The sequence below is a fragment of the Haliaeetus albicilla genome, chromosome 2, assembly GCF_947461875.1.
Source record: "Haliaeetus albicilla chromosome 2, bHalAlb1.1, whole genome shotgun sequence".
Taxonomy (NCBI): Eukaryota; Metazoa; Chordata; class Aves; order Accipitriformes; family Accipitridae; genus Haliaeetus; species Haliaeetus albicilla.
Genome location: NC_091484.1, coordinates 17,603,001 through 17,614,980, shown reverse-complemented (window position 1 = coordinate 17,614,980; position 11,980 = coordinate 17,603,001). Strand labels below are relative to the sequence as shown.

The 11,980-nt window shown below is 52.0% G+C and overlaps 1 protein-coding gene across 1 annotated transcript; it reads left to right on the top strand.

The window, feature by feature from the left end:
- The first annotated feature begins 90 nt into the window (after window positions 1-90).
- Window positions 91-5,895, top strand: LOC138688261 (endoplasmic reticulum-Golgi intermediate compartment protein 3-like). Its single transcript, XM_069799529.1, is given in 7 exon segments — window positions 91-232; window positions 235-280; window positions 490-560; window positions 1,173-1,260; window positions 2,573-2,643; window positions 2,645-2,696; window positions 5,798-5,895. Coding segments are annotated over 7 exon segments (471 nt in total). The 5' UTR covers window positions 91-187.
- Window positions 5,896-11,980: the final 6,085 nt, after the last annotated feature.

The following is an 11,980-nucleotide window of genomic DNA, read 5'->3' as shown; positions in this document are numbered from 1 at the left end:
CAGAAGAGGGCGAGGCGGCAGCGAGGACCTTCCCGCCCCGGAGGAGCCCGGGAGCCCCAGCCCCTCCCCGCCCGTCCCCCCGGACCCCCCCTCGGCCGGCTTCGGGCCGCGCTGCCCGGCGGGGCGGTGGCGGGGCGGTGCCGGCCCGGCGCCGGAAGGCGGGTTTGGTTCCGGGCCGCGCGGCGCCATGGACTCGCTGTGGCGGCTGAAGCGGTTCGATGCCTTCCCCAAGACAAGACCCTGGAGGGCTTTCGGGTCAAGACGTGCGGGGGCGCGCTGGGTGAGCGGGCGGGGTGAGGGCGGCCGGGGGCCGGCGGGCGGGCCCGGGCCTCGCCGTGGGGCGGCGGCCGGCGGGGGGGCCTTGCGGGCCGGCGCTCGGCAGCGGCTCGGGGCGGCGGCGGCGGCGGGCGGGCTGAGGCGGGACTGAGGCGAGGCGAGGCGGGCGCGCGCGACCGGCGGGGCTGACGGCGGTTCTCGTCTCCCCGGCAGTGACGGTTGTCAGCGGGCTCATCATGGTGCTGCTTTTCTTCTCGGAGCTGCAGTACTACCTCACCAAGGAGGTGAGTGGCGGCGTCGGGGGGGGCCCGGCCCGGCCCGGCCCCGCGGTGCTGCTTCTGGCCGGGGCGGCCCTGCGGCCCGGGGCGGCCTGCCGTGCCTCCGCACCCCCGCCGAGCCGCCGCCTCCTCCGCCGCCTCCTCCGCCGCCTCCTGCGGGCTGCCCACGCGGCAGCTTCACCCGCCGCAGATCTGCGTGGGGTTTTTTTCTTTCTCCGAGCTGGTGGCCTTGAGGCCGGGAGCGGGCTGCCCTCCCCCGAAAGCCGCTTGGCGCCAAGGGTGGCTTGTGGCTTCCTGTAACGCGGTGGCAGGAGAGCGTCCCAAAGTCTCTTCTCGCTGCCTCTGCCGCCTACGAGCAGGCAATGCAAAGGAAAGCAAGGAAGCGCGGGAGCCCCCGTCCCCACCCCAGGTTCTAAGATTCCCAAGTTACTACCTTTCTTAAAAAAAAGCGTTAGAAATGGCAAGCGCTTGGCTGCGGTGGGAGGCAGCAGCTCAGGTGTCTCTTGAATCCCACCTCTTAAAAATCAGCTGGTGAGCCAGAGCAGTCGAGGGAAAGAAGGAGGCCTTTTGATGGGCTTCCAAGTGAAACAGGACTCTCCGTTTTTCCCTTGTTCCTAGGTTCATCCGGAATTGCGCCTTGACAAATCAAGGGGAGCTAAACCGAAGATCAATCTCGATGTTATTCTTCCGCATACGCCTTGTGCTTGTGAGCCAGCCTTCTGAACGTTGGGGATAATTTTCATACTTGCCGAGGGCCCGACAGGCTCGGTGTGCCCGGTGCTTCCGAGTGCTGCGCTGCTGCCTGGGCCACGGACAGGGAGGAATTGGTGATCCCTGGTGGTTACGCAGTGATTCCAGCCAGGCCCGCTGGGCGCTTAAACCAGCGCTTCCAGGCAGGCTGTATTACCTTTTGAGATGATACGTGAGGCTAAGGTATAAACCCGCTTACGTTTCTGTGCGGTGTGGTGCTTTGTCAGAGAGCTCGGTCATACTGAGAACGCTGGCACAGCGTTCGGTGTTCGCCTGGGACTCGAGATTTGACTGTACTGTTGCTGGAACACTTTAGAGTCTCCTTGGGAAGTTACTTGGCGAGGCGCAACTTTTCCGTGGTTTTTGTACTTCAGTTCTGACTGCAACGCCAACGCCACGTGATAACCTTTGTCCCGAGTTTTTAAAACCGGAGTGAGCGTTAATAGTCGGGTTACCTTTTAACTAAATTCAAAACAAAGCTGCGGGGTGAAGCGACGGAAAATTTTGCAAGTCTTCCTGCGTACCGCTGCTGTGCACGTTATCCGACTGTGCGCTAATCTTCCCTGCCTCTTGTTGTGTTGCGGTAATTCCTTTGGGTAGTGCGTTGGGCTCTAAATGTAGTGAGTCTGACTTCCTTGTGACCACCCGAGATACTGTTGGTCTTTGCCTTCCTCACGTTTAAAAGGGCGTGGGAAGGCCAGAGAGTTCGGAAGCCCCTGCTGTTTTGTGCAGAGAAGCTGTCAGTCTTCTAAGAGAGCGTGTAGCCGGCAAGCGCATCACGGTGCTTCGATACCAGGCCGAGACCCCAGACCTTCTCCGTCTTCTTTGTGAAAAGGGGTCAGGAGGAAATGTGCTGGTGGTGAAGGGGGAAGGGTGAGGGGGTAGTGGTAGGAGGCAGCTTTCAACCAATGTGAAGCTTAACTCCTGTACTCCTGGAAATGGTTATGGGCTTTGAGGGGTTTGGTTTTGGTTTCTTTTGCCTTAAGTGTATTACCTTTCAGGGTAACGCTTTCTGGGCAGCTGGAAACCGTCCTCCTGGTGCACCAAACCCAACCCCGTATTTGGAAGGGTCGTTCAGGGTGCCGCAACGTGCGTTTTGTTCCCTGTACGTCACTTGTCCCCAGCCATACGCCCTCTTCGGCTTTGGCACGTTCTTATCGCCCTCGCTGCAAGAGTCTGTATTTTCACTGGCTGAATGCTTCCTCAGCCTGCCGCAGGCCGTAACAAACGTGTGTTTATAGACCGCTTTCCTTGCTCACTGATTTCAGATTTGAGCATCGATGCCAGGGACGTAGCAGGAGAGCAGCAGCTGGATGTAGAGCACAATCCGTTTAAACAACCAACGTTTGGATAAAGCCGGCAATCGTGTGAGTCCGGAGGCCGAGAGCCACGGTAAGGTGCTATTCTGCCTTTCTTGGGTGGACGCTCTCGTCGTCTTTCCGTCACCGTGTGCCTGTTTTGAGATTCACGGGCACAAGTGACAGCTGACGAGCATTTAAAGACCGCAAACTTTTGAAGAGTTTATAGCACGCAGATCTCTTAAACTGGCCGATCAGGCGAACTCCTGTTATACTGGCAGCTTTTGCGAGGCAGATCTCTGCCTAGTCCCTCTGAAATTACGACGAGGACTCACGGGTGCATTTCAGGAATAAAGCTGCTGCGTGAATGGTCTTTTATGACTGGGAATCAAGCAGCTGTTCTGGCAAAACTTGGCTTTGGTTGTACCTTTAAATCGCAGTGGGCTGGCAAACGGGACGACCTGGTTAGAGGAAAGAGCCTCTCTCCAGGGAAGGCTCCAGTGACTCGACCCTTAAGCCCAAGCTTGCACCTTACTGCATTGACTTTGTGTGTGCTACTGCCTCCCTAGATAAATATATTTTAGTTGGTTTGTCGGTTACAGGTTGTAGTAAGTGGTCCTTGGCTACATAAACCTCTCCTTTACATTCGTTTGGTGTTATGACTCATCGTTGCGCTTCGATACAAACCAGAAACGATTCTGGCAAAGTGTTGCAACCTAACAGTAATACTGTCCTGACTTTTCCTTTCCAAGACACGAGCTCCTTCTTACTTTTTCTGGGAGATGGTGCAGTTCTACGTGTCGGCATGAGCTGAATTTGTTGATTTGTATCACTCGGATTGAACTTTTCTGTTCTTGAAGTTGCAAGGCTAAACTAAGCCAAGAGCTGAACGATTGGTAGGTACGGGAGTTTCTCCTGCTGCCACGGGAACGCGGTGATAGTGCTGTTACTGCTGTGTTCGCTTAGCAGCCTTTCTGTATTCAGAGGTTGTGGCGTGACAAATGTAACGCCCGGGGACAAAACCAGCTGTTCTGTATCTAATTCTCTGTTAACGCGTGTAGGCCTCCTGCCTTACTTGTATTGCCAGTCTCCGTTGGCATTACTCCGTCGGAACCGGTTGCTCTGGCTCCTTGTGTGATCAATGGAGAGGAGGAGAAGCTCGTAAGGAGCAAACGGTCTCACCTGGAAGAGGCATTTCAAAAGAGATCAGATGCATTGCAGGCAACAAGCAATTTCTTCTGCTGTCTGGAAAGAGCACGCGGCTAGTTTGGTTTCCATCACCCGTGTTGCAGGTTAGGTCAGAAGTATCCACGCGTCTTCATTAAACTCTACGATTATCAGTTTCTGTTAGTAGCGCTGACCTTCAGTCAGTTACTTAAATGGCAGCCGTAGCAGTATTGACCTTAAATTTAGTAAAGCATACCCAACTTTTACGGAGTAGCATCTGGAGGCTTTTCCTAATCATAGTTACATTAAAATAGTTAATAGCTGAATGATTTCTGTGGTAGGTTGCGTTCTGCGCTTGGGATGTCGTCTTACTCCTTTCCATTGAATGACAAGAAATGACTGAATTCTTTATTGGCGGCTCTTACCGTTTCCTTCCTTTTACCGTGGACAGAGTTTTCCAATTTCACGCATCATATCTGCGTGCAAGTTGAGGACCGTGTTAACGGCAAGAAACCCTGCGTGTAGAGTTCTATGCGCTGCGGTTTCTTTGTAGTATCCAGGCTGTGTGCATTCCCTCTGGATGCTGTCTCTGCGACAGCTCAACGGGCAGCTACTGATTCCATTTAAAAAGCTGTTACTGGTTGCTGTGTCTTGAAAGACTCCGGGTATCGTACAGGTGTTCTTGTTGAAGTGGTGGGAATCGTGGCTTTGACAAAGCGTCGCGATTATTTAGCTGTATTCTTCCCGACGCTGTCTTTGAGTGTAATTACGAGATTAAAAGCCGTACCGCTTTTTGAACAATGAATTCTTAAGTGCGCTTTCAACTGCTTTGAATGTTGGGAGCTTTAGAAAGAAAGTCTCGCACGGTTGTTTACTAATGGGGATATTTTCCTAAAAGCTCTTATTTGCTTGAGCGTCACTGCCGTAGAGTATGTGATTAAAGAAATAAGGGTAATGACTGATTTTGATGCCCATTTCATGGTTTCCATTTAAAATCTCTTTTTTTTTCCTGTGGCTAGTACGAAATACAGACATGTTTAATACTCGCTTCCGTCCGCCTGTTATACCCCCCAGTCTCAACAGACAGGGCCCTGATAACGTTTTATCCCCTCAGCAGTGTCTGACTATGTACCTTGTCCCCTTCCCCAGCGTTAGTGATCCAAGGAGCCACCTTTTCAAGGCTTATAGAGGGTAGCGCAGCCGTGCCTGGATAGTGAGCCTTAGAGGGCTTTTGTTACGCAAGAGACTTGGTCCTGCCCTTCAGGGTTTGTGCGTTGAAACGGCCTGCTTTTAAGGGGGCCTCTTATAATAAGAGCCAATGTTTTTGTCCCTCTTCAGCCTTCTGCACGTAAGACCATGAATTTCCATGAGTTCGTGCCCCAGCCGTACTGCGGCTGCGCGTTCAGCACACACGTGGCACAGACATTGTCAGAATCGTTAAGTCACGAAGAAGGTAGAAATTCCTTGGAGACTTCTAGTGAGCAGGGGTTAACGTGTGTGCCTTGTCAGCGTTGTCGTCCTGGAGGACTGGGTGCCAATTTTCCGTTCGGGAGACTCTCGCTCTGATCTTGTTTCACAGCAAGGTATAACCGTGTTCCCTACCCGTCTTGGGACAGGATTCTGCGTTGTGCACCGTTGACTGCTATTTAAAATTTTGTTTGTGTAACAGGTCCTGTTACAATTGTCGCCATTTACTGTGCGACGTTGTCTGAAGTAGACGATGTTTTAACAAAGCCTTTAGGCAAGTAACGTCTGATCAGCGCTCCAGCGAGGCTTACAGATAGCCGGTTCTTGCTCTGGAGGGTGCGTTTGAGATGACAAATGTCACTCTGCTTCTTGGTCTTACTTCGCACCTCAGCAGGCTCTGCGCATACCGTTTCAGGTGGGCTTTGGGTGCAGGACGCGCAGCTTGCGACACAGAATCGTTGCGTTTGTGTGTAGAACAGTTGTTGCGCACAGAACGGAACAAGAGTACAAGATAGCGTTTCTAGTCACTGCCTCGTCGCTTTGCATCCTCTTTTGTCTTAGAGCTGGGGAAAGAAGAAGAAAAAGTGTTTGATCCAAGTTCTTTGGATGCGGATCGCTGCGAGAGCTGTTACGGGGCAGAGTCGGAGGACGTGCGGTAACCTTTACACCTTTTTGTATCTTCTTAGCGCTTGAATTAATACAGTTGTGTTGCACGCGTGTTTTTTTTCCAAAGCGTCTATGAAGGTCTGTGCAATGAAATCCTCCTGGGCCCGTGTTCAGAGAATGATGAGGACCGTTGTGGTTTTGGTCTGCCTTTGGAAGCTGCGCTCACGATTGCTAAGACCGTGCAGAGTTCGGTTGTCTATAGTTTGTGCACGTGCCTGTTTAAGGGCAGCGCAAATTGCGCTACCTTTGCAGCAGCGCAAAGGCTGTATCTCGTCAAACGGAATCTTTTCTGGGGTTATTTGGTGTCCAGAGGGGAGCTGTGTAAATTAGTTCACCGTTACGTGAGCCGTCTTGGAATGAAACCTGGTTATGGCTTTGCCTTCTCACTTCTGCTGCAGGCTTTGCATCCTTACGGGAGCAAAGACCAGGCATTTATCGCTCACACAAACAACGGGTGTCATTTGGTGTTTCTCATTCCTCCTACCTGCAAAGAATTCTTCTGTAAGAATGGATCCGTGGCAGCCCATAGGTTGTGGACTCTCCCTCGCTGTTATTGTCTCTGTAGTGACTTGGTCTGTCCCATCTGTCAAGTTGCGTCCTTCCGCAGAGGTGTTTCCATCTTGAGGGATTCATGATTCCAGGCTTCAGCTTTTTCTTTGGCCCAGAAAAAAACCACAGAAGCAAAGAAAGAAAACTCAGTCTCCATCAGTCGAGGACACCGTTTCAGTGTGGAGGAGATCCAAATCCTCTGGCGGATGGCCTGTACAGTATTCCTTCCATAGGGGGTGTTTTGTGTGAGCTCGTTCTTAACTTCTGTCCCAAAGTAGCGTCTGCCGGGGAATTAACCGTTTTCATCCCCAAACTGAATACCGGAGGCTGAGATTCTTATTTCATCCTCAGCATTGCTGAGGACTTTCCTTTTTACGCTGGTAAACTCCTTTCAGAGTTTGGTTGTCTCGGTGCTGAAAGACGCAAGGTCTCACCCATTTCTGTGCAGACGGACAAGCTGTTTTCCAGTTGTGTCAAGCTCGTTTTGGAGACCAACAACGTGACATTTCCGTTTGTCACTGGGCTATAATCGGTCAGAGCTCAAGTCGTACCAGTTGCTGGGAATGCCTAACGTTTGTCAAGCAGCCACCTGGAGGCTCTCCGTACCTTCCATAGCTTCTCCGTACCACGAAACATGCTGTTGTAGAAGCCCCGCCAGGGCTGTAGCGTGTGGCAAAGTGGGTCGAAACTGCTGTGTGAAGGATTCAGAGGCCCATCTCTGAGGAGGTGTAAGTCTGTGACAGTTGTTGGTTAGTCATGCAGAGTGGTGAATATACGTGAACGGTCTTCCGAAACAAACAAAAAAGGAGGTTACTTAACCTCCTTTGAGGTATGTCGTCCAAACGTACTTTTCTCCTGCCCCGCCCCCCATCCTTCCAGGTATTCGCCTTTGTTGGGATCTTGCAGCAGAAGGAACAAAACAGCCTCGTGGTACGCTGCCTTCTCTGTGCATCAGGTGTGACAAAAGAAGCACAGGACCGATTAAGAACAAAAACTTGTTACCCAGCTTTGAATGTTAACATGGTGTGAATGTAAACCTCGAGTGCACTTCTGGATAGCTTTGGTTGCTCCTAAAATGACCTTTCTGTTCCCTTAAGAAGTGGGAAAGAGTCTAAATGTAACCAGCATTGTTACCTGGCATGCTGCTTTAGAGCTCACTTAACATATATGGGCATGCCACTGTGTTTTTCCTTTTAGTGGTTAATTCCTGCGTTTTTGTTTCTCTGTTGCGCTTGAAATGATTGCTTGTCCATATATTAGCCCTTTGGCTAGCTAGGGAGTCATTTTATACGGCCTAGAAAGCACACTGGCAAAGCTGTTGCGCTTCCCCTTTTTGGTACGAGTTTTAAGTGCTGCTCTGTCTGAATCGGTGTGTCTTTTCATTGTAAGGATCGGAATATCTCTCTCCTCTCCTGCTCTGCTCGTTTTTGCAGTGCACGCTGTTGAGAGTCAGTGTTGCCGTATCCTTCCCCCCCGCCCCTCCCCTCCCCGCCCCGCCCCCCAGCCGTTTTAACTAGAGGGTTAACTAATTTCTGTTACTTGCTGTGCCCATAAATCTCCTTTGGGAGGAGCTGTTGATCTAGGCTGGGAGCTGAGAAGATTTCCTGAAAGCTGAAAGGAGAGCCATGCCAGGTCACTCTTCTGTGGTAAAGGAGGTCACCAGGTGGAAGAGGTTGAGAATCTTTGTCTTAAACGATTTTAACGTATCAGTGTTGGAGATAATGTGTTGGGGGATTATTAGTTGCTCTGTGCAGATAATGTAGTTGCGGAGGACGTGGTGACTTGTTGGAGCGACTTCTGCCTGTTGAAGTCGGATGGGGTGATGATGATCTTGCTTAATCTCATTAGTACAACAGGCTAGAGAATTTCTCCTGGGAATTCATGCACCAAGCCTGCTAATCTCAGAATACTCAGTAGGAGTTTTTCCGAGGGTTCGTAAGCCATTGGATTTTTTTAAAGGTAATCATAGAATAGTTTGGGGTGGAAGAGACCTTTAAAGGTCGTGTAGTCCACCCGGCCCGCCCCCTTCCCCGCAGTGAGTGGTGGGGGGGACATCTTCAAGTAGATCAGGTTGCTCAGAGCCCCGTCCAACGTAACCTTGAAAGTTTCCGGGGATGGGGCATCTACCACCTCTCTGGGCAACCTGTTCCAGGGTTTCACCACCACCATCATCGTAAAAAGTTTCTTCCTTGTATCTGGTCTGAATCTACCCTCTTGTAGTTTTACACCGTGTCCTGTCACAACAGGCTCTGCTAAAACGTTTGTCCCCATCTTTCTTATAAGCCCCCTTTAAGTACTGGAAGGCCGTGATAAGGTCTCCCCAGAGCCTTCTCTTCTCGAGGCTGAACAACCCCAACTCTCTCGGCCTTTCCTCACAGCAGAGGCGTTCCATCCCTCTGATCGTTTTTGTGGCCCTCCTCTGGACCCACTCCCGCAGGTCCGTGTCTGTCTTGTAGTGAGGACCCTGGAGCTGGACGCAGTACTGCAGGTGGGCTCTCACCAGAGCGGAGTAGAGGGGCAGAATCACCTCCCTCGACCTGCTGGCCATGCTTCGTTTGATACAGCCTGGGCGTACGGTTGGCTTTCTGGGCTGTGAGTGCACATTGCTGGCTTTTCATCCACCAGTACCCCCAAGCCCTTCTCCGCAGGGCTGGTCTCAATCCCTTCATCCTGCAGCCTGTACTGATAGCGGGGGTTGCCCCGCCCCAGGTGCAGGACCTTGCACTTGGCCTTGTTGAACCTCATGAGGTTCACATGGGCCGACTTCTCAAGTGTGTCCAGGTCCCTCTGGATGGCATCCCATCCCTCAGGCGTGTCAGCTGCACCGCTCAGCTTGGCGTCATCTGCAACCTTGCTGAGGGTGCACTCGATCCCACTGTCGATGTCATTGATGAAGATATTAAGCAGTATTGGTCGCAGTACGGACCCCTGAGGGACACCGCTTGTCACCGATCTCCATCTGGACATTGAGCCGTTGACCACTACCCTCTGGATGAGACCATCCAACCAATTCCTCGTCCATCAAACAGTTCACCCATCAAATCCGTATCTCTCCCAATTTAGAGAGAAGGACGTTGTGGGGGACCGTGTCAAAGGCCTTACAGAAGTCCAGATAGACGACGTTTGTAGCTCTTCCCTCGTCCACTGGTGTAGTCGTTCCATCATAGAAGGCCGCTAGGTTGGCCAGGCAGGACTTGCCCTTGGTGAAGCCCTGCTGGCTGCCTCGAACCACCTCCCTGTCCACCACGTGCCTTAGCATAGCTTCTAGGAGGATCTGTTCCATGACCTTCCCAGGCACAGAGGTGAGGCTGACCAGTCGGTAGTTCTCAGGGTCCTCCTTTCTACCTTTTTTAAAAATGGGTGTCATGCTTCCCTTTTTCCAGTCACCAGGGACTTCACCCGACTGCCGTGACTTTCCAAATATCATGGAGAGCGGCTTGGCGACTCCATCAGCCAGTTCCCTCAGGACTCTGGGATGCATCTCGTCAGGTCCCACGGACGTATGTATGTTCAGGTTCCTCAGGTGGTCACGAACCTGATCTTTGCTGGAGGAGGGCCTTTGCTGCCCTAGTCTCCGTCTTGCGGTCCACCCACTGGAGAGGTGTGGGAAGAGAGGCTGCCAGTGAAGACTGAGGCAAAAAAGTTGTTGAGTACCTCGGCCTTCTCCTTGTCCCTTGTAACCAGTTTGCCAGTCTTGCTCATCGGGGCGGGGGGAGCGCTTTCTTTGGCCTTCCTTTTCGGGCTGACATACCTGTAGAAGCCCTTCTTGTTATTCTTTGCGTCCTTTGCCAGGTTCAGTTCCAGCCGCGCCTTGGCCTTCCTGGTCAGATAGCTTATTAGGGATACTAATGTCATTTTAGGGATAATGTCAATAGGGGAAGGTAATGTCATTTTACAGAAACCCAGCTGATTTGCTCTAAGAGGAGGACTGGTATGGGCAACGGTTAGAAGAATGGCAGGGTGCAGGAGAATGCTGCAGGGTGATCTTTGTTTATATAAAGATGGGCAACCGGTGTCCTTCTGCAGCCCTGGCACTCTCCTGCCTTTATGTATTACTTCCGTTTTTCTCACTCTTGCATATACATATGGCTTTCTCCTACCGGTGCTGTCTCCTGAAGCATGCTTGGGTGGACTACATTTTGGTGGAAGATGACGTGGACTTGGGGTTGAGGTCGAGAGGAACAGCTTGTGCCGTTACTTGCCAGCAGAGACCAAAACAGTCCGGCCTGGGGACTGATGCATCACTCATTCTTTGGGCTAGCTGGGGCTTTAACTGATAGCCTGTAGGAAAAATAGACTCCATCCTGATGGTGCTTTTTTTACGACCCTTTGTAAGCACTGTCAGGCCCCCCACAAGTGAGTGGGCAGGGCTACACTGATACGGTTCACTGAACTCATGTTTTAGTAGCCTTTCCTGTTCCTCGCTAATGAGACGACGTTTGCTGTGTTTGTTTCCTGCTAGGTGGTAAGGACTAACCCGTTTTCGGTTACGCGACATGAGAAGATAGCCAACGGGCTACTGGGAGACCAGGGTCTGCCTGGTGTATTTGCGCTGTATGAACTTTTGCCCATGGTGGTGAAGCTGACAGAGGAACACAGGTAAGAGACATTTCAATCTATATCATCGCCCTCCATTGATTTTTGCCGTTTTGCATAGCTTAAGACTCCAACCTCGCTTAGACGCGACAGTGCAAATGCCTGAAAGCCATCCAAGCCCCTTTCCAGTCGGTGGAGGGGAAGAGGCACTCCCAGATGCCCTCCTTCTCCGTGTGAACATCTGAAAGGGACTGGGGTTTTTCTGGTACTACCTGAAGCGTTTTAATCCAACTAGCCATTTGAGGACGATTCTTTGAGCAGAGCACCTTCATTTTCCTGCCAAACTGCTGGAGCAGGTCCACAGTGCAGGCAGACACAACCGTCACAGGGGGAAGGGGGTTCAATCCGTTATCTGTAGCAACAGAACTCCAGGCGCTGAGGCTTCCTGGTGAAAACACCCTTAAGGTATAACTTGATGGCTTCAGCGGTACGCTCGGCTCACTTGCCAGAGCTGAGCACCGTGTACTTTACTCGCATAAATCTTACAGGCATTTTGCCCTGAACACCTGCGAAGATTCACCTCCTCAGGGAGACCAGGGCGTACCAGACCCTTAAAAGCACGTGGAAGAGGAGCCTGGCGACTGCTGCTACTGCCAGTACCGCTGTCAAGGGATGGGATAGGGTTCAGGAGCTGGGATGTACATTCTTACGCTGATAAAACAAGCGTCCACGCTGCGCTTGGGTCTCCGACTCGGTCCGATACTGGGATCGTGATTAGCGCAGCATAGCAATAGGAGACTAACGGTTGCCCGAAGGCTGTAAGCTCTGGCGCTGCCTCAGATCCCTGGAGGCGAGGCAAGAGGAGTAACGGTACCTCCACTCGCCAAAGCAGCGGGTTCGCTAGATGTTTGACTACACCAAGGGGTGGAGCGTGACTGTTCACTCAACTCCTGCTCAGATTTTGGCTAGCCCAGCCCACGCTAAGGCCTGATG